The sequence below is a fragment of the Netta rufina genome (assembly GCF_964035555.1).
Source record: "Netta rufina genome assembly, chromosome: 4".
NCBI classification, from domain to species: domain Eukaryota; kingdom Metazoa; phylum Chordata; class Aves; order Anseriformes; family Anatidae; genus Netta; species Netta rufina.
Window position 1 is genome coordinate 17,265,442 of NC_140127.1, and position 20,744 is coordinate 17,286,185.

The 20,744-nt window shown below is 39.8% G+C and overlaps 1 protein-coding gene across 3 annotated transcripts in view; it reads right to left on the reverse strand.

The window, feature by feature from the left end:
• Nucleotides 1–12,062, reverse strand: part of SGCZ (sarcoglycan zeta) — a gene marked incomplete at both ends in the record, with an annotated part of 451,496 nt that extends 439,434 nt beyond the window's left edge. For all 3 annotated transcript variants that reach the window (XM_084286195.1, XM_084286196.1, XM_084286194.1), the window contains one exon: nt 12,024–12,062. In XM_084286195.1, coding sequence (XP_084142321.1) covers nt 12,024–12,062 — 39 coding nt within the window. The remainder of the gene's footprint in view (nt 1–12,023) is intronic.
• Nucleotides 12,063–20,744: the final 8,682 nt, after the last annotated feature.

The window sequence follows — 20,744 nt, forward strand, 5'->3', positions numbered from 1 at the left end:
GAGGTAATTCTCTCTCTACCTGCCTTCCCCTGATATATTCACAGAAGGCATTTTTTTAATTAAAAATAATAATAATAAAAATACAGGAATTGTGTCTTTCATCAGGTTTAATTGTGATACAGCTTGTACCAATATAAGATAAGAATTAATTTTAATGAAGTGTAAAAATGACCACAAAGACATCAGTATTCAATCCAATTCAACTTTTGGATACAGGCACCTCTCAGTTCACTGGGAGATGACCTGCCAAATCCCATGTATTCTGGCTGAGGGCTCCAGCTCAGAAAGTCAATAAGCAGGATTTCTTTGCCATGTAGGAGTACAGCATTTCCTTCTCTTCATTCAAATCACATTTTTGTAACTACTTCTGAGCAGGTGTTTAGGACACAAACCTTATCAATGCTACAATAGGGAGCTACAATCCCAGTTCTAGAAAGGTGTGCTCTTGTGTACTCACTGCTGACAAAGTATTTTACAGGAACACATTTGACTTTTTACAAGTTTCCTACCATAGCAAACTTTATTCCTGCTGACAGCAGAAGTAATTGTTACGTGCAAAATAAAAATTCATCATTTAAAATTGTTAACTCTGTTTTCTGGCTTCATTTTTGTGCTGAATTACATTTAAATCTGTTCCAGATAAAGTGTTGCTCAAATTACGACTCTTTCTGTTACTGGTGTAAAAATATATATAGGTAAACAGGTAAGGGAAACCAGGCTTTTACCTGATGTAGAAATAGATATTTAAGTTATTAGTGTAGAATAATATTCTTTTCCTTGTGGAAATTCCGTAAGAAAAAAAAAAAAAAGTCAATTTTAGACCTCTTTATTTAAACCAGACATATAGGAATAACAATTAAAAAAATAAAATACATAAAAAAAAAAGGAAAAAAACCCACCATCTTAACCTTCTACAGCAAGTGGACAATTTATGTAAATGTACCAACCATTTACCTTTATGCCATGATCCTTGGGCCAAATTATGGAATAATGTGGCTAGTGACAATTCACAATTTATATACACTCTCAAAAAACATTATATGCAGAAGAAGCAGTTAACACTGTGATTTCCCAGTTCTGCTTTGTGAGTGATGATCCAATTTTAGATGCTCCAGCTACTCACCGCCTACTGCCAGCTCTTGAACAGAACTTGCTACTGCTAATTCAGTTGCACTCAAGTTTGGGCCTTGATTTAAAAGTGACCCTAAAATTAAAATTTCCAGCACCTTATCACTGCTAGAAAAGTTAAGTTTAATCTGTGTAACTTGCGGTGGATCAGATAAGAGAGAGGGAAAAACATGGAACTGTATAGCACTGACTTGGGTAAGACACGGAAGGCTCATTTAGCTCATGTTTTTCTTTTGGCTTCTTCTAATGGACTAGCATTCCTGTCATCTTCTATTCTTCCTTTCTTTTCCATGACATTGACTTTATCTGGGGCAAGTCATGTGAAGATGTAGGAAATGTTTGCATACTAACGTTATAGAATATTTTGGCATTGTGATAAATTATTAAAATATCTGTAGTTTAAAATGTAAATGCATTCTCATGCATATACACAATCAAAGATATGATGATAGTGCCATAAAATTGCAATTAAATTGTGATTTTAAAGAAAAAGCACAGCATCATCATGAGACAAATGTAAGTCTATTTATTTTCTTGTTTTTAAGAGCGGACTTAGACTGTCTTCTCCACAGATGGAAACAAGCTTAATACTTGTAATCACTAGTCTCTACTACCACTATTAGCTTTTTATTAAAGAGAGGGGTATCAAACAGGTTATCTGACAATATAAGAAGCAGAACTGTACACCTGTTCCACAGAAGAGGACAGGTTTTCCCTGAGATAATATCCAGTGAAAGCAAGGAGAAATGGATGCCAACCACAGATTTAGGGGAAATCCACAGTGCCCAGAAGTGCAAGTTTCAGTCTTATACTTAGATCAGAAAGCAATAAAGCACATTCCATACTAGTTTGGGAGTAATATTCCACTGCGACAGTAAGATATTATCTTTAACACCACCCAACACAGACTTGACAATACCAACATCAGTTGCTTTCACAGGTTCTCTTATTTTTCTCCTTTCATCACCTCCTACACCAAAACAAATGTCCACAGACGTGTTTCCTACAAATTTTCTGAGTAGTCATTTGAGTTTTCTAGTGCTTAGAGAAATAAATTTAATCCAATATTTCCTCATGTGTGTTTACATATTGCACATACTACACACATTGTGTACTGAGTGGTAATATTAGCACGAAACACTTGGTTTACCTGATTTTTTAAAAAATTACAAAACAGAGCATTAAATCTGTGAATAATTAAGATATCCTAGTGATGCATCAGCATGAATAATAGTGCAGACAGCTGTATAACCATTTTGAATCAGTTTGCCACAAGCTCAGCACATGATCACTATGCTATCATTTGTTATTGTACCACTCAGCTTTTCCTTTCCACTTGAAATCTTTACATTCCACTTGGCTATTTTAAAACTGCGTTGGCAAGCTATGTATGTCTGTTGCAAAATAATAGCTTTGTAGTCTGATGCAGCAGCCTATGCCCAAAACCGAAATGAATTTTACTCAATATAATCTATAATTCTTGACATATCAGGTGCTAGGCTTCAGTACAGTGCTCCTCAGCATTCCCTCTTTGCCCCGTTCATCATGCTTCAGTTTGCTGCCTACTAGATACATTCATTCATTAATCATGGCTTAGAAAATTCTAAGTTTAATAGGACAGACAGCACTTTGGCATAGGGTGCCTTCTGCTTTATGACTGTCAGCAGTATGATGGAGATTTTATCATGGGTAACAGAGACACTACTCACATATCCATAATTTTATTAAGCAATAGCGCAAGTGGTCTCAGTAGACTGAGTAGATCACATATTTACATGAACAGTGAATATTATCTACCTCATCTAAATTAATGCTGAATGAAATAGGGAGCTTAACTAGGTAGAGGTCTGCTCTGGGCAAATAGATCATTTTCCAATCACATAGTCACTTGCACCTAATAATGAGTTGGGGGAGGCGTATGAAGAAAGGTATGAGATCAATTCTAAAGATAGTATCTAGCTCCCCTGAAAGCAAGATATCTTAAAAAAAAAAAAAAAAAAAAAAAAAGAGAGAGAGAGAGAAAGAGAGACAGAGAGACAGACTCTGTCAGTGTTAGTACTGGGGAAACACTGACTAACTTGTTGTTAGCCTCTGAAGAATGATATTCTTTTGCCAATTTTTTCAGGAAAATCTAATAAAATATTGATGAAATGGGTAATAATTTTCCCTGAATGAAGATTAAGTGGAAACACGAGTCTACATGATAGAGAGCTTCTGCATTCATCTCATGTCTGCCTAACTGCAGAAGTCATTGGGAAAAGGCATGTAGCATATATTTCTAAACTGGAGTCTATCTGAAATAGTAATGTCAACTTGTAAGCCCTACAGGAAGTGACAGTCAGTACCAGCTTGTTGCTGCATATTTTTGCAACCACCTATGAAGTCTGACACAGCTAGGAAGTCTTGAGGTAGGATCGAAACCTGTAGTTTCAGAAGAAGTAAAACGGAAGATAATTAATACAAATATTTACATAACAGGTACTGTATTTGAAGGCATAACAATGCACCAGCCTGCGTGCTTGTAACTGTCCAAACCTCCAATGCAAACTGAGTTTTTGACATAGAGTATAATGTTAGAACTAAGGGTGGTGCCTCAGGTTCTCTACAAACTGGAGTAATTCAGTTGAGTGATTTCTACAGAGTACTTGCCATCTGTTGGTGATGACTCAAGCAAAACAAAGCACAGATGGATCTTAGTCCTTTATTATTTTTTTTTTCTTGAACTCTTCTAAACTTCAGTGGTGATCAGGATGTTTTTCATCTTGGAGGAGTGTATTTTTATAGTGAGTGGCTCCTAGTTTGCAATTATTCACAGCTAATTTTCAAACTACTGAAAGCAATAAATAATGCCATGAGTTTCAGCTTGAGGACAAGTAGTCTTCTTGGAAAAACTTCCAGTCTCTGTAATGCATTCTGAAATGCACTCTGCTGTTTATTGGGGCATAGATCACTCAACTTCTTTCCTCACACATATATTACCTGGTGAATGGGATTTACAACAGCCAGCCTGCTCTGCAGGGAGACTCCTGAATTAGCCAAGACAAATTACCACTAATAAAAAAAGATGCTTACAGAAATTTTACATATTTCCTGAAACCGTACAGCCTTGACGGGAGTCTCTCTATTAGACTGTGATTCACATTCTTAAATGCTCTACTGATGCCCAAGCAATCACTTTGAGTACAGAAAACTGGCTTTTCTTCAAAATTGAAACAAACCTCTCAGTTGTGGTACAATCACCTTTTATTGTTAAAAATATAAGTAGCTTAAGATAATAGCAAAAACTCTTTCCCTTTAAAGGGAAGATGTGGGCAGTTTACCTTGCCTGGCCATTTATCAAGTGAATGCCAAGGTCTGCTATTGTGTGTTGAACTCATCTTGTAATGAATCCATAATTTGAATACTAGATCACAGTCCTTTGGAGAAATCAACATATCTGAAAGATGAGTCTCAATGCCCCTAAGCAGGACAGGTCATAAGATGCTCCTCTTCTCTCAGTCTGTCTGGGACAAAAAAATGGCAGTCTTTAGAGATGTGGCTAAGAAGCATTACTATGGAAGACTGAGGAACATGCAGAATGTCGTTGCCTGGTGGTGAAGTGTTGTGGGTTTTTTTGAGGACTGTTCTCCAGAATTGAGCCTCTGTAGTAGTGCAGGTACCTTTCTTGTAGCACCTCCTAAATGAAATGATGATCTTTCCTGGACTTCAAGCTAATAATGAGGCTGTTGATGGATTGACTTCTCCCTAAGCTACAAACAAAGCTTAGTTACAGCCAAACAGCATTTATGTCAGATCCACAAGTGCAAAAAAGACAGAGTGGAGATAGGGTACCCAGCCAGGACCCCCTCCCAGGATACAGTTATGCAAACTGGATGTGTGATGCTTAGGTACACTTCTGAGTTCAAATTTAATACCCTTTTCAACATAGGGCTTTGAATTGAATGTGACTTTAAGCTCAGATTCTGAGGCTCAGTTCAGCTGGTTCTCTTCTTCCTTTAACTCCTGAAATTTTAAATTACCTTTCAACTTCTGTCATCTCTATGGATCTACGTACAGAAACATATCAGGTTATAAAGCTGCAAAGGCCTTACTGATACTTTTCACTTTTAGTTTTGACTGTTTCATGTATGTTGGTGATCTGTTAAATTAAATTCTAAGTTGAGCAAACACAAAACACTCCTCTAACACAGTTAATTTACTTGTCTTCAACTAGTTAATGGGCAGTGCTGTTCATTGAGTGCTTTATGCACATGGACTAACTTTAACTAGACATAATATAATTTAGTATTACTAAATAACCTCATATGGACAAAATGCTACCTGTAATTTCAGTGGTTTATGGCTTTTTTTTTTTCCTTAGCTACAGGTCCTGGCATACCAAAACATATTTTTGTAGTAATTAGTCAGATAATTTTGCTACCTTGAGTTAAATTGATTTTCCATAAAGGTTTTCCTGAATTTAAACCTATAATGATTTTAAAAAGCTGTTGTCCTATGTACCTACTGAACTGGGGTAATCACATCGCTTGTGTTAAATACAAAGGGTGGGGCTTTTTCCCCTTTCTTGAATACAACTCAAAATTTCCTATGAAAAACTTTGAGTAGGAAAAGACCTACATAAACGAGAAGCAGAAGCATTATGAACACTGAAATTACAGAAAGTAATAAAAATACTTAAGTAGATCTGGTTCAGCAACCTACACTTTCTACCCTGATACAGATGATAAAGCCTAAAAAGCCATATGCAGAATCCATGATGCTGTAAATATACGTTTTTCTACTCAGGATTGTGGCATAAGAAGCAATGTATTTAGAACATACATGTTCAAAATAATTTCTATATGTTTATTAAAAGTATACAATTACCTTCTCACAAGCTGGAAAGGAAGCAATTTTTCACTTTACCTCTGTTCTAATTTGTCTGTTTAAGAATTGTAGGAACAAGAAGGTAGAACCTATAAATTCTGGACCATGCTGCCCAGATGAACTGAAGAGAGATGATAAAACATAGAAATACGGCTAAAGGTCAGGTTTTCATGCCTGAGGCATTTTACTGCTTGTGGCACTGATTCACTGATTTTGAGATGTATCACTGCTATGCTGCTGCTGATGTAACTACACTGATTTCACAAAGCACTGCTAATTTAAAATTGAAGAAAGACACTCCATCCTTATATAGCACTTTTCAAGCAGAGCAAATATACAGGAGTTAAATCACACAACCCTCCTCAATGTATTATCTAGAGGTGTAAAAGGGAGGTATGGTCATAACAGTATTTTTTATTAAAGGTGTTGAGCACCACAAGCTTTCTATGACTTTCTCAGTATGCCCGTAAATCTGGCCTTGTGTGATGTAGTAATACTGCTAATCTGGCCTTGTGTGGCTGCAGTAACACTGCTAACTGAGAATAAAGCCTCACATTTTATACCTCTCACTGTTGTGGCTTAGCCAACAGGCATTGAAGGAACAAAGCCCAGTGCTCGCATACAGCAAGCTCAAGACATCCTTTTTCACAGAGAATGGTTTTGTTGTGGAACGAGTTAAAATGCAATGTCTTAGAATTAGCAAAGGATCTGATGGCTTAGTAGATAGCAGTTCAAGAAGGAAGATGAACATCTAAGTAATTCTCACTTCTCAGTGACATTTTATACAGCTTCAGCCTAATGTACAGCAGAACATTTGTTTTCTGTAAGCTCTTAAAATGTAGAGTGTTTCAAAATAAAGACAGTGGTGTAACTTGTAAGCCACATTCTATGTGCTCTTTGGTTGGTTGGTTGGGTTTGAAATAAAAACAGAAGAAAATGACACTGATTTCTCCATGAAGAGGCCCCTACAACTTCCACGTTAAACTGAGGAAAGAGTCATTTTTGTTTGTTATTTGCATCCTTATTTTTTGTCCTTTGTAATGATGGATCTTTCGAGGAAGTAGAAACTACTATGTTGGACATGGATTTACAAAGTTTACATAAAATAATGCGAGGTGAAATGATTTCATAGGAAAAGTCACCTATGATGTTTTTGCCATAAAACTTAAAAAATAATCTTGCTCATGACCTATTCAGGAAATTGGGAAGGCAATATCCAAAAGATTAAAAGACATACCAAGAAAGCATGACTGTGACTCCCAAATACATTTTTACATCAGTAAATTAGATTACCTTTGAAAGGCTCTAGTGTAAGGCATATGTTCTTCTCAAAGTCTTAAATTCAGATCTATAGAATCAATCCACTTTGCAGCAGTATCACACACTAACCTCTTCCATTTCAGGAAGAAAAATAGTGTTGCTAAGGTTTATGTAAATCTCTCACATCTATTCTTTAAAGTACAGAATACAGTGGCAGAGAAAAACACAATATTTATCCCAAAAGCCATGGAGAACAAGAAGATAGAGTGCTTTTTTCCTTTTAACCAAGCCTTCAGTTTTTGATGTATTTTCCGTTTAAAGAGTTTTGAGCATAGCACAGCTGTAATGTACAATGTCAAAAAGCTCAGCTACAGGTTAGTACAGTTTTCTAGTAGTGATAGCATGGGAATGATTTCTAAAAGTGTATACTGAGATCACTGCTGTTGTCTTGACCTTTTTTCTATGTCTGCTGAACAACTATATCTTATGCATAGAATTCTTTCCAGCCTCCTGGACTTCACATCTAGTTTTCATACATACTGGGAGACTGAGAGGAAATCTTGCAATAGGAACACAGAGAATTTGCAAGTATATTGCTTTAAAACCTTTTCAGCTTGACCTTTCATGAAGAATAGTTTAAAGATTGAATTTTCTGGTTGTGAATGCAAAGGTTAATTGTCTTTACTGAATATTATTGATAGGCCCCTAGTAAACGATGATGATTTCTTGCAGGGACATAGGTAGAGAAAGGTGGGATAGAGTAGGTTTTGCATTAATAAGACAAATGCCTTAGTATCCACACAGAGATGTCAGTGTCCCAAGCAGAGACATAAATAAATGAAGTAGACTATGCTAAGAATATGATTGTTATAGAGTACTATACTTCTCATTATGGAATGACTAACTTAAAACAGAAATATAACCACCTACCCAGGCTTATCAGAAGTCCTCCCACACCACATCAAGCCCATGAGTTTCTCTGTCTCCCTCTTTAAAACAGATAAAAAAAAAAAATACAGAATTCTTCCAATTACTAATCTCTTGTTTGATTTAAACAGTGAAGCAATTTACAACCCTGTTATGTTTAAGACCACAAAGCTATTGAATAATCTCTTGTTTAAATTCTCATGGTTTTCTTGTTTGAATTTCTTTATGAAATATTTCATAAATCACATAAATTATCTATCATTGTAAAACCTCATCTGTGGACAGTTTCATGCAGAACTTAAGTAAGCAGTTTTAATTCACTAAGAAAAATAAAACTGGAAAAAGGCTATGAACGTTCTCTCAAAATGAATAAAGAAATTTAGATAATTTGTTACACAATGATTCAGAAATCATGTACAGTATTAAAAGTTATTTGCATATTGAAAGTAATAATTTTCAGACACTTAAACATACTATTAAAAATAACATCTTGGGAGTGTAATGATGGTTTTCTCTATATGATAGTTTTCATTCCATCCTAAGAATCCCACTGTTATACATTCAACTACAAATGAACTTTCCTTCAAAAAAGTATCAGAGTGCTTTATAGACTACAGGAAATACTGTCTGCTACTAAGACATACTGTCTGCTACTATCTAATACCACGCTGAAATTGTGGTTGCAAAACAAACATAAGATAAATAGTCAAGAAATATGCTAAAGGAGTTCTAAGTTGAACAATGACTGGACAAACACAAAGAACAAAATCTCCAATGACTTATTCAGCATCAATGAAAATCATACATTGACAGTGGACCAGCAAACACAAACGCCTCTCCACTTTCCTTGGCAAAACAAACTCGAGACAATTTCAGGAAATTAAATACAAATGCATTAAGGAAAAAAAAAATGAATATATTAAACACAAGTTTGTAAGTTAATTTGTAAAAATTATACACATCTACAAACTACAAAGCTCTATAAAATACATAATATGCAGCCATACAGTTTCAAGTATGTTCAAAATGTAGGCATAGGTAATCACACATACTTTCAGTGAGAGAAAGTACTTGACAACACTACACCTAAGACAGTCCAGCTATGCAATAATTATTTAGTCTCTTTTCAATCCTCCTCCTTTAGAACAAAAGCCCTACAGGCTTGTGAATTAAAAAGTCAGAGGAAAGTTCATGTACGCATCTGAGAGAGCTGAGTCAGATCAAAGGAAAAGCAGAACAGCCCAAAAATCTCTATTACAGAAGTCTCTCTGTTCAGCACTGATCTGTTTCATCAGGAATTTGTGCATGGACTAGTAAGAGGAAACACACCTACCCTCATTAACAGGTGTTGACACGCATGATGTTTGTTCAGTTTTTCACAAAATGACCTTTCAAAATGGTCAGACACTATTCAGTATTATATATAAATTCAGAATTCATTACAATCGGTGCAATAAATACACACATTTCAAATTGAAATTTAATACCTGATCCGAGACTTATAGAATCTTTATATATCAAATAATATATATTTCCAGTATCGGTATGATATACTGTCATTAGAGCCAGCACTTTTGACTTGTAGGAGTAGCAGGGAAGTTATCGTTATTCTTTTTGATGCTTATTTGCATATAGGGAGGAAACCCAGTGTCACCAAGGACACTGTTTCCAACATTCTGGGTAAGTTTCACTGTGTCTCCCCAAAACCGTAGTTGACATTGATCATAGTGATCCTCTGCACAACATAATGTGGCAGAGACTGAGCTGGACACCTCAAGGACCCCAGGTACCCTCTAGCTGCATGCCACAAGTCCCTCTGGCCTGGCAGAGGGACTGCGTTGGCCTAAGGGGTAAGGAGCGGAGCTGTGAAATGACTGAAGTCATTTCAGACCTGAACCTAGCCAGAAACTGATGAAAGCTTTTCATAACTTAGAGCGGTGCTGGCACTGCTCTTTATTGTGCCCAAGTGCCGCAGGGTCACCTGATGGGAACTGCTGTAGCTCCCAGGAGCTTTGCCCCCCTCTTTTTCCTGCGGGTGGGAAAGAAGCCGGCCGGTTCGCACTGCGGGAAAACCCAAAACCTCTAGCGTGAGATGCACAGGAGCTGTGCGTCACTGCTCGGCACGGAGAGCCCTGTTCGGGTGGGAAATTTCTTCAGGGTGCGCTTGGTGCCGGGCAGGGAGGCGCTGGGGTGCTGGCCGGCGCTGTGCCACCCCCTGCTGGCCACACGCCCCCCGGCAGCTCTGGTGCCACCGTGCGGCACCCTGCTCGTGGCGGGCACCGCTCGCCAGCAGCCACGGCGCGATGCAAACGCTTGGGAGAGACAGGAAAAGCCTTGTGCCACAGTGGCTTGCACAAGAAAGTTGCCAAGATTCCAACAGCAGCTACAGCAATGCCTCCCTTTAGAGCTCTCCTCAAAAATTAAAAATAAAATTAAGAAAAAAAGTGCTGATGCCTAGGAGTAGTACCACTTCCCGGCTATGCTGCTTCTTCATTCAAGGTCGCATAGGCTGTACACGTTAGTCTTAATTGCAACGCAGATGACTGCGAGATTAATGGAAGCAAGCCCCTTTCCCTGCAGCAGCTCTGCTCCCAGCGGGATGTGCATCTGGGTCCTTAAGGACAATTTTCTTTGACAAGCCTTTAAAAATAACCGGCTAAAACAAAACTTTCCCCCTTAATTGGAGGACCGAGCTCCCGCCGCACCCCCACCAGCCGCTCCCTGTGAATCCCGGCCCGGCTGAGCAGGGAGAGAGCACGGCACTACTGGAAGCGCTCCTCCTCATTTTACCCTTCTCTGTCCTGCACTTGGCACATCTACTGCCAAGCAGCTGTCCTCCTGGTGGGCATTTTCTTAGGGGATTTACAGCAAGACTTTGGGGATCGAGGGGCTCGGTCTGGTTGTTCATTTCTGTCCTACAGGCAGGTGGTACTCGAAGATGTGCCTCGCAGAAGGACAGGAGCCCGCGGCAGCCCCTCGGTGCTTCCCGGAGTTTCCCTTCCCGGGCGGAGAGCTCTGCTCGGAGCCGCGGGGATGCCCGAGGGTGTCCCGAGGAGGGTCCCCGCGAGCGCTGCCCCCCTCCCTGCCCTGTTAACCCCTGTCCGGACGGACACAGGGATTTGTCCTTACTATCACGACTGCCCTCTGAGCCCCAGCTCGGGGCTGAGGGGCTGACAGCAGGTGTGGGCAGGATCTCCATCACCGCAAAGGAGCATGCTCAGCGCTCTCAGGCATGCTCTTTCCGCGGGGAGGGAGTCGGAGCTGGGCCGGGCCGGGGGGGGGGATCCTCGCTCTGGCACCGTCCTAACGCAAAGTTTTATTACTCCGGCGGCCCCGGAGCCGGGGGTCGACCCGGCGCCCCCTAACCTGCACCCCTCAGCCCCTTCCTGGGCACGGGGAGGCGACTGGGGCGCTGTGCTGGGGGCGGGCGGAGCTGGGGGGTTCCCCTCGCTCCCGGCGGAGGAGGAGGAAGAGGAGATGCCCAGGCGAGGAAGGCTTCGGAGGCAACTTCTGCGGGGAATTCCGCAGGTCCTCCACCGCCTCCACCCAGGGCGAGCTTTCTGCTTCGCCTGGCGCTGATGCAACGCCGAGAGCACCCGGGAAGCACCACCACCATCATCATCACCACCATCACGACCATCAGCAGCATTAACACTATCACGACAATGCAAACAGCCGCGGAAAGGGGGGCGCCGTGCCGGGCTCCGGCAGCTGCCCTTCGGCGCTTCTCCCTCCCCCTTCCCCGGCTCCGCGCCCCCCGCCCGGGGCTGCGGGAGCTCCGCGCACCGGCAGCAGAAGCGCAGGGCGGGATCCAACCCAAATCCTCCCGGCCGCTCGCCTACCTTGAGCTCCTCCGCGTCCAGGTTTGCGGATCTGTCCATAGAGCGCAACTGAGCGGAGCGGTGCGGGAATCGGGGAAGTTGTGCCAAAAATAATAATGATTTTTTTAGAAAATAATAAATAAATATAAGATAAAGCGGGGGCAGAAAGGAGGGAGAGGGGGGATCTAGTCTCTCAGTTTCCAGCCTAAACTCAGCCTTGTCCTCCAAACCCCGGCGGCTCCCTTCAGTCTCATTCTCCGCGATCACGCCTCCACCGGTTAAAATAAATAAATAAATAAATAAATAAAATAATTCACTTTTTTTTTTAAAAAAAAAAAAAAAACTCCCTTAAGGATTAAAGCGACAGGTGATCCTTCCCTGGTGAAAGAGCTTCGCGTCCTCTGGCAATGAAAGGAGGAGACAGAAAAAAAAAAAAAAAATCCACTCAGTTTAAGATTATTTTTTTTCCTCCTGCAATAAGCTCAGAAGCCGGCGAATCGCTGCATCCCGAGAAAAAATCCGGCTTCCCTGGACAGCATCATGCAGCAAATTTCAAGCAAATGTGTTCAAACTGAAGAGAAGAGTCTCTGATAAAAGCCGTTCTCCGTCATGCCTACTCGGGTAGCTAATTTAGCACCCTGCGAGCGCAAGACAGAGATGAACAATTTCGCTGGCGAGATAACAAAATCCCCCAAGTCCTGCATAGACTCCCAAATTGTTCTGCAGCTGAAGGTATTCTCTCAATAATACTAATTAAAATAATAATAATAAAGTCTGTAGGGGACAGTCTTCTTTGAAGGTTACGCTAAAAGAGTTGGGAGGAAAACAGGAGGTGGGTCTCTTGCAGAAGAGAAAGGAGAGAGACAGAGCTTTCCCCCTTCTTTCCTGTTTTACTGTCCTTCGCCGCCAGGTGACTGCCTTCCCTCCCCCCTCTCTCTCTCTCTCTCTCTCTCTCTCTCTCTCTCCCCGCGGCCCGCACGGGGGGGATTTCTCCGGCTCCCCCAAAGCAGCGCCTCCTCCCCCGGCCCTGGCTCTTAACGCCGGCAGCCGCCAGCGCCGCCCCGCCGCGGCCCCGGGGGCGGGCACGGCTCCCGCTCGCACCCCCCGGCCCCGAGATGCTCGAGCTGTCCCTGCAGCTCCCACCTCTGTAAGGAGCCTCGTGTAGAGCTCCCTGTGCGTGTACACCTCTCCCTATATTACACACAGATCTCATTGTTTATGGTGTATGTATATGTTATGTATTCGGGGACTCCACGAGTGTCTGACTTAACAAAGTGATGTGAAACTCCCTAGGCTGAGGTTGGGAGGTGTGTGGGTTTTGTTCAGCTGTTGGGTATCAGTAAAGCACTGCACTTTTGGTGGAGCAGAATTTCTGATGGCACGCAGGTTAAGTCCACATCTCCCTTAGAGCATCACTTTGCTAATGTCCTTTTCCAAAGGATTCGCTGGCCTACAGCTCTCATTGACACCAAAAAAGTGACAAAATGAGATTTAAAAATTCAAATTGCTCCCCACAAAGATCTTGATTTTGCCAGGCTCCTTTGTCATAAATCTGACTGTCACTTGCAGTTTTGGAGAGCAAGGCTATGATATATATTTTTTTTTTGTCTCCAGATTTCGGTCTTTTGGGGGCTTTATTTATTAACTCCATGAATGGCAAATTCAACACTAACACTTTCTAGTACTATCACCTCCTCCTCTTAGGCATTTTTCATGCTTCGTTAGATAGAGTTAGTATTCATGATTATTTAACATAAATAAACCTCATAGCTCAAATTGCATACTGTGCTTCCAGTTCGATACAGATTTGTTTTCAGCTTCCGACACTGCAAGGTTAACAGAAGCTTAAGCCCTGGGTGACGACCAGTGATAGCCATTTCTAAAGACTGAATATAGCCTTTGTCTTCTAGAATACTCTACAGATGCAAGGCAGACACAGTCAAATTACATTTCTCCTCTTAGCACAAATTGTGCATGACTTACAGGTTTGTTGTGAATGCACTGTAAATATCATTATTATCATTAAATCTGGAACAGCAATATGTAAAGATTAAAGGCTTGGCCTGGTGTTCCAGTTTGAGCCAACAGAATCATGTCCAAATGAAAGACTGCCAAACTGGAGGGTAAAACAAGGTATTGTAGGACCTACAAAAATTGGAAAAAAAAAAATTCCCTGACAAACACCCCCACCAAAATTGGAGGGACTTCTGTAAGAGACCCTGCTGAAGGAAAACTCTCAGACACTTCTAAGGCTCCCCAGCTCTGTCAATATGCAATCCTTTGGACAAGAGAGGAATGTCCCAGTGTGAGACACCAACCAGGTGACATAATATGACAGCACCTTTGTGCTATCAATGCCTCAAGGCAAAACCTGAGCCTCTCCATAATCCACACCTGGTCACATGGTGCTTCAGCAAATCAAGGAGTAGTTTCACAAAATGCAGCTTTATAAAAACAAGCAGTCTGCAGAGCTGTGACCTTGCTGTGCTGCCCCACCACAGACTTCCTTGGATCGGGCACTCCATAGTTTGTATTCATACGGGCACAATATAAATGGGGATGTGATACATTGACAGTCCTCTGCTGAGGTCAGTTCAAATTGGTCAAGAGTTTAGGGAAGAGACAAGGAAAATTGTCAGGGCAATCATATAAGCTTCATTGCCTTAGAAAACAAGGCAAAAATCGATTTTGACAGTCTCTTGAGTAATGTGTTAGAATGTGTTTAACTCTTTGTAGGTGATATGCCTCATCAAGTGACTTTAAAATTGTTTTTTGTTGCCAAATCAGGTGTTCCTAAGATAATTCTTACCAAACTTCTAGTTGCTTTCAATACCTATTTTTTTTTTATTTTTTTTTAACCTTGTGTGTAGTCAATAAGACATTTCTCATTGCAGGACCCTCATTCAGAAGACAGGGATTATACAGGTATTTATAAATATCGTCCTCGTTATTCGTGTATGGCCCTGTGTCTTAGTGGTTGCATGCAATGTGGAATTATTTTTCTTAGAGAGGGCCTTCTGTTTCATTCAGCACTGTTAACAACTGTATTCTGCATAAGTGTCAACACAAAATTTTACTGTAAGGATAAATATTATCATTAGCATTAATACAAGGGAGAACTGAAACAAAGCCAAGAGGCTAGATCCAAAGAGAAACCAGCAAATCTTTAAGCAAATCAGTCTGAACTCTGAAAATGTGCCCTGAGCCTGATGCTTGCAAATGAATGTCTGGGAATGAAGAACATGAAGCAAGCAGCAGTCTGCAAAGTCACCAAGCAGTAGCTTTGACTCTAGGCCCCATGTCTAGCAGGTCACTATGTACTGGACCAGTGAAATAATTCTGTTCTTATGTACAAGTCAGCTTTATTCATGTATTCATCTGCTTCATTCATCTACAAATTCCAACTTTTGTTTTCTAGCCAATAAACCACTATGCAAAAATCTTTCATTGCCAAGTCCTATGTCTTTCATGTCCCCTATGTCAGGCATTCCCAGTAAGTATGTGTCAGGATATAATTAAGGATTGTATAAGATAAGAATCCTGGAAGAATAAGCATCAAAAAAACTGTGTATTCAACCCCACAGTACTTGGTTAGATTAATGTAAAGTTTGGTTATTTTTTGGTATTTAGTCTTCTGGTTTTCCTTTCCCTTTTATTACAGTTATAAATACTTATTTTCTGCAGATTCTTGTTGTACATTTTTGTCATGCAGAGGATTCAGAAGTACAAGAGCATGATAGAAAACATAGGCAGGACTTTGCAATGGTAGCCCAGGCCAAAGCACAATTTTACCAAATTGGGAAAAGTTCCCTCATGGGCTTCTGAAAATTAAATTCTGCAGTCATTCAAGACTGCATGCAAACAGCAGGGGAGCATATTTTCCTAAATAAAGTCTGCAGAAATGTTTTTATAATCACAAGGTATTAGCAAGCTAATGTAGGGCTTGTGGCCAACTCCCCCTGTGATCCACAGAAACGGCAGGGAAGAGCATTTCAAATCTGTGCTGTGAGAAGGTACAGCTTTTCAGCAACAAATTGCACTTCTTAAACAGGCACACTACTTCCAGTACTAGATCACTATCATGATTTCTTTATCTTTCCAGAGTTGTAGAGACAGGTGTATGTCCCAAAAAAATGAGCACAAACTTCATCCTCTCATCAACACATGTATCTCATCTTTGGAAGAAACTTTTTCTTGGATTGAGGAGATTCCAAGACAGGGTTGTCCAGAAGAGCTTCTTGGGTGGGTTTGTTTTCTCTAGTCATAAATACTTTACTGGGTTGGAGTGCAGGAAGATAAAAATTTCCAAAGGGTGACTTATTTTTTACAGTTGTGAATTGTCCCTGGAAGTCTCTGGAAGTGACTGTATAGGGAGTGTCTGAAGTTAGATGGCTGAATCTAGGACCACATGCTCAGTAACTTAATACAAATGTTACTTGAACTCAAGCCAGAGTTGCACATAAGCATCTGAAAAAAGATGTCAATCATAATGAAATAATTTAAAATGATGGAATCTTTCATAATGAAACCACAGGTGTTACATTTGGTACTTTTTATACGTATTTTCCATTCCTAAGCAAACGAAAGCACCACGGATCCCATATTTAAAGACAGGGATACAGGCTTCAGCATCAAAGATGAACATAATTGAGTACTAACATAGTTAAAGAGAATGACTACATTTTTCCCAAGGGAAATCCATATTCTTGAAAATATTTTTATACAGCTCCACAAGGTTCATTACAAAAATAATAGTGGATGTCAGGCTAACATAGGTAGATGTAAGTTATATTATAATTTTCTGTTAGTAAAAATATTCTGAGAAACATAAAATTGGACCTTTGGGCTGAAATCAATAAAATGCCAGTCCATCCTCCATGCTCCAGAACCCATTACAAGCCAGACAGAATACTTTTCATTGGCCTAGCAATGGCTTCTAAGTTGCAAAGGGGCCCACAAACCTTTGTTTTGCCCCAGGGCTTACGAGAGCTGTAAGTAAGGAAGAACCAAAATTTATAATAAGAAAAACAGAGCAGAGAGAAAATAAATGCAATGTTTCCCGTGAGCTGTTATGTTTAACTTTTCCACAAGCAAATAAATGTATCGGCAAAGGAAATGCATAAGACTTATCCCAATCATTCTTCTACTGACTTCATAAGTACTTTTATATTGAACAAAAACATAGCATATTTAAGATATGTTGTGATTGATGCTCTCAGTTTGCATTTACTTGGAATTATTGTGATCATGAATGTAAATTAAAGTAGTGGCAGCACTATATTCTCTGATGGTCTGTTAACTCGTAGTCATTTTTTTTTTTTTTTCATAGGCTATCCTTCCATGCTATCCTAGAAAACTGTACAGATCTTTGAAGTGAAATCTGAAGGCAAATAGAAAAGCTGAAGGAATAAGAACAATATTTATACTGATATAATAATAATAAAAGCTTAAGAGACGAAGAGCGGCCCCTCGCTACAAGAAGGACATCGAGGTGCTTGAACGAGTCCAGAGAAGGGCGACAAAGCTGGTGAGGGGCCTGGAGAACAAGTCCTACGAGGAGCGGCTGAGGGAGCTGGGCTTGTTCAGCCTGGAGAAGAGGAGGCTTAGGGGCGACCTTATCGCTCTCTATAGGTACCTCAAGGGAGGCTGTAGCGAGGTGGGGGTTGGTCTGTTCTCCCACGTGCCTGGTGACAGGACGAAGGGGAATGGGCTTAAGTTGAGCCAGGGGAGTTTTGGGCTGGATGTTAGGAAGAACTTCTTTACTGAAAGGGTTGTGAGGCATTGGAACAGGCTGCCCAGGGAAGTGGTGGAGTCACCATCCCTGGAAGTCTTCAAAAGACGTTTAGATGTAGAGCTTAGGGATATGGTTTAGTGGGGACTGCTAGCGTTAGGTCAGAGGTTGGACTCAATGATCCTGAGGTCTCTTCCAACCTAGAAAAAAAATAAATAAATAAATAAAAATAGAAGCAGTTCTTGGAAAGCTCATGTGCTGACTTCCCAAAGCTTTTGGGCTTGCCTTTCTCATCAGTCCATCCGCTCTGAATAACACTTCCTCTTCTCTCTCTCTGCTCTTTCTCATTTTCCAAAGTCTCCAACACTAACTACTTGGCAAATGGTTGCATGTGAAGATGCCAGTATAAGGCCTATTTGAAAGCTAATAGAGGGGGAAGTACTTTCTAATGCAACTATTTTAAATTGTGTTCACTCTTAGGATTTGAGATTCAAATACAGCCCATCAAGTTTATAGTTCCCTGATGTGTTGGAAATAGTATGATAATAACAGTACATTGTTGGGAAAAATCATGATAATGTCTGGTTTGCCAATTAAAGTAACACATGGTAAGCAATTTGTTATTCGGAGAAAATGCAAGCTGATGACAATAAGGGTGTTTGTTTGTTTATTTATTTATTTATTTATTATTTTTTTTTAAGAACAAAAAATAAAGCAGGATTTTTCATTAAAATATGCATTTTCTACCAAATTGCTCCAAGAGATCAAATTTATCTATAGAATAGTCTGCCTAAGAGAGGACATAGTTTGGAATACTGCTTTTGCTCTGCCAATGACCCGCTCTGTGACATTCTACAATTCAGTAATGCACTTCCCTTACTACTGCACAGCTCTAAAGTGGAGGAAATTATACTTATCTGTCTGAGTAAATTTATGAATAAAAGAGTCTGAGTTGCAAAGTATTGTTATATAGTAATCCCATTTACAGCCTATCAGCTTGGTTACTCAAAAAGAAACACTGTTCCTAATTTCATCTCAACAAAACACAGTAAATCTGTAACTCAAATAATTGAGGGTATTTTAATAAATATCTTTCCCCTCTTTAATGCATATGGGCTCCTGAACAGCTACGCTTCCCAGCAATACTATTTACTGATCTCTAGCAAGTAAAGTGCATTTTAATGAGTAAATATGCAAATAGATAATTAGGTTGAAAAATCTTTAAACCCTTAGCTATAATTAAAATAAATGTTATGATTCAGGAACAAAATTCCCACTTCATGTAGGAAAGAACACTCATTTTCTAGTGCACTGCTTAGAGAAGTTGGTGATTTCCAAAGGAAAGAAATAGTTTCATAGTAAGTTCGATTTTATCAGGAGATAAATGCGTTTTACAGCAATGCTATTTAGACTGTAAGCTCTTGAGGACAGAGACCTTTTCTTTTTAATATCTAGAAAGTGCCATGCAAAGATACATGTATATATTAATATTTAATACACAAATATTACTAATACCTCTGAGCAAGGAGCATACTTGCTCACAAAATCAGGCTAGATTACAGCTTTGAATGTAAATATAACAGTCTTACAATAGTAACTGGAGCTATTCCAAAGTAATACCAAGAAATATCCAAGTGCTGTGAATGTGCAATCTGTACATATTTGTAAATCAGATTTCTGCAGGTATGGCATTTGGGTGGTTTGGGACTTGTGCGATTAACTGCGTGTTTGCATGGACATCTGTCAGAGCCCTGTGAACCTTTGAACCTAATGACCAACTTCAACCCACATTAGCAGAGGCCTTAACTAGGCCTTCCCACCCATTTGTGAAAGTAAACAACTTTAAACAAGAGAGAACAAAGATTGTGCTAATACCTTCAAGAACGGGGCAGCTGCAAGGTAGAGTCAATGAAACTTTACCAGAAACCAAAAAATCTAAAGGACAGAAGTTTTAAAAGCTTTAATCATAAAAATATATTTATCAGACATCAGAGCAGTCCCTACTCAGTCAAGCTTAGTGCTCCTTTCTGATCTTCATCAAGGTCTAACAATGAATGGTCTTTGATAAAAAGCTTTTTTTTTTTTTTTTTTTCCCGCTTAGACTTACCTCCCCGGTGGATTCTCTGCTGTCTAATCAGGGGTGAGCTCGTGCTACAGTCTTAGTATAATTCAGTTAAAATGTCAGTCAACCATAAGACAAATCTAAGGGAAACCAGGCTTTGTTAGATGCAGTGCTCATACAAATTCTTGCTACACATTTTATATGATCTTGCTATATTTTTATATGATATTGCTATATTTATTACATATATATATGAAATCACCATTATATGGCCTTTATATACACATACATGTTATTATATTCATTTTAGTACTTTCAATAAGTCTGCTTTTATCAATACAAATTGGAAAAAATAGCATCTCTATTACTGGATTAAATGCAGCAGGAACATCGTGTAGTGCAGGGAAATGGTGTAGTGAGACTGGGGTTCCCATACCTGCCTTTCTGGGCAACACAGAAAGCACATCGCTCATTTATATCAGCTTTACATATTTTTTAATATATTAGGTTATGGATCTAAGTTACTGCAGGATATGTATTCCAGCGTCCTGCTGGAACTTAATATTTGAACTTTGGGTTTGCTAAAATGGTGTAATCACAGAACCTCATTCAGAAACCTTGTGTATTTTATATTCCATTACGTACAGAAATGTAAAGAATAAAAATTGTCCCATACCTTTCTGATAGCAGTTTAAAATGCTTAAATACAGGAACATAACATTGCTTCTGGTCAAACTTACCCTGCATTTGGGGAAATATTTAAGAGCAGAAATGCAGTGAGTGTCTGGCACAATGCACCACTTTTTGGAAGATGGTGTCCCTAAGGAACAACAGTTCATGATGGAGGCTGCTGCTAGCCCTTCCAATGCATAAATTATTCCTCTTTTCAGTGCTGTGCATATCTCAGGGTATAATCAAGTCTTAGTGCTGGAGGGAGATACTTTTTGTT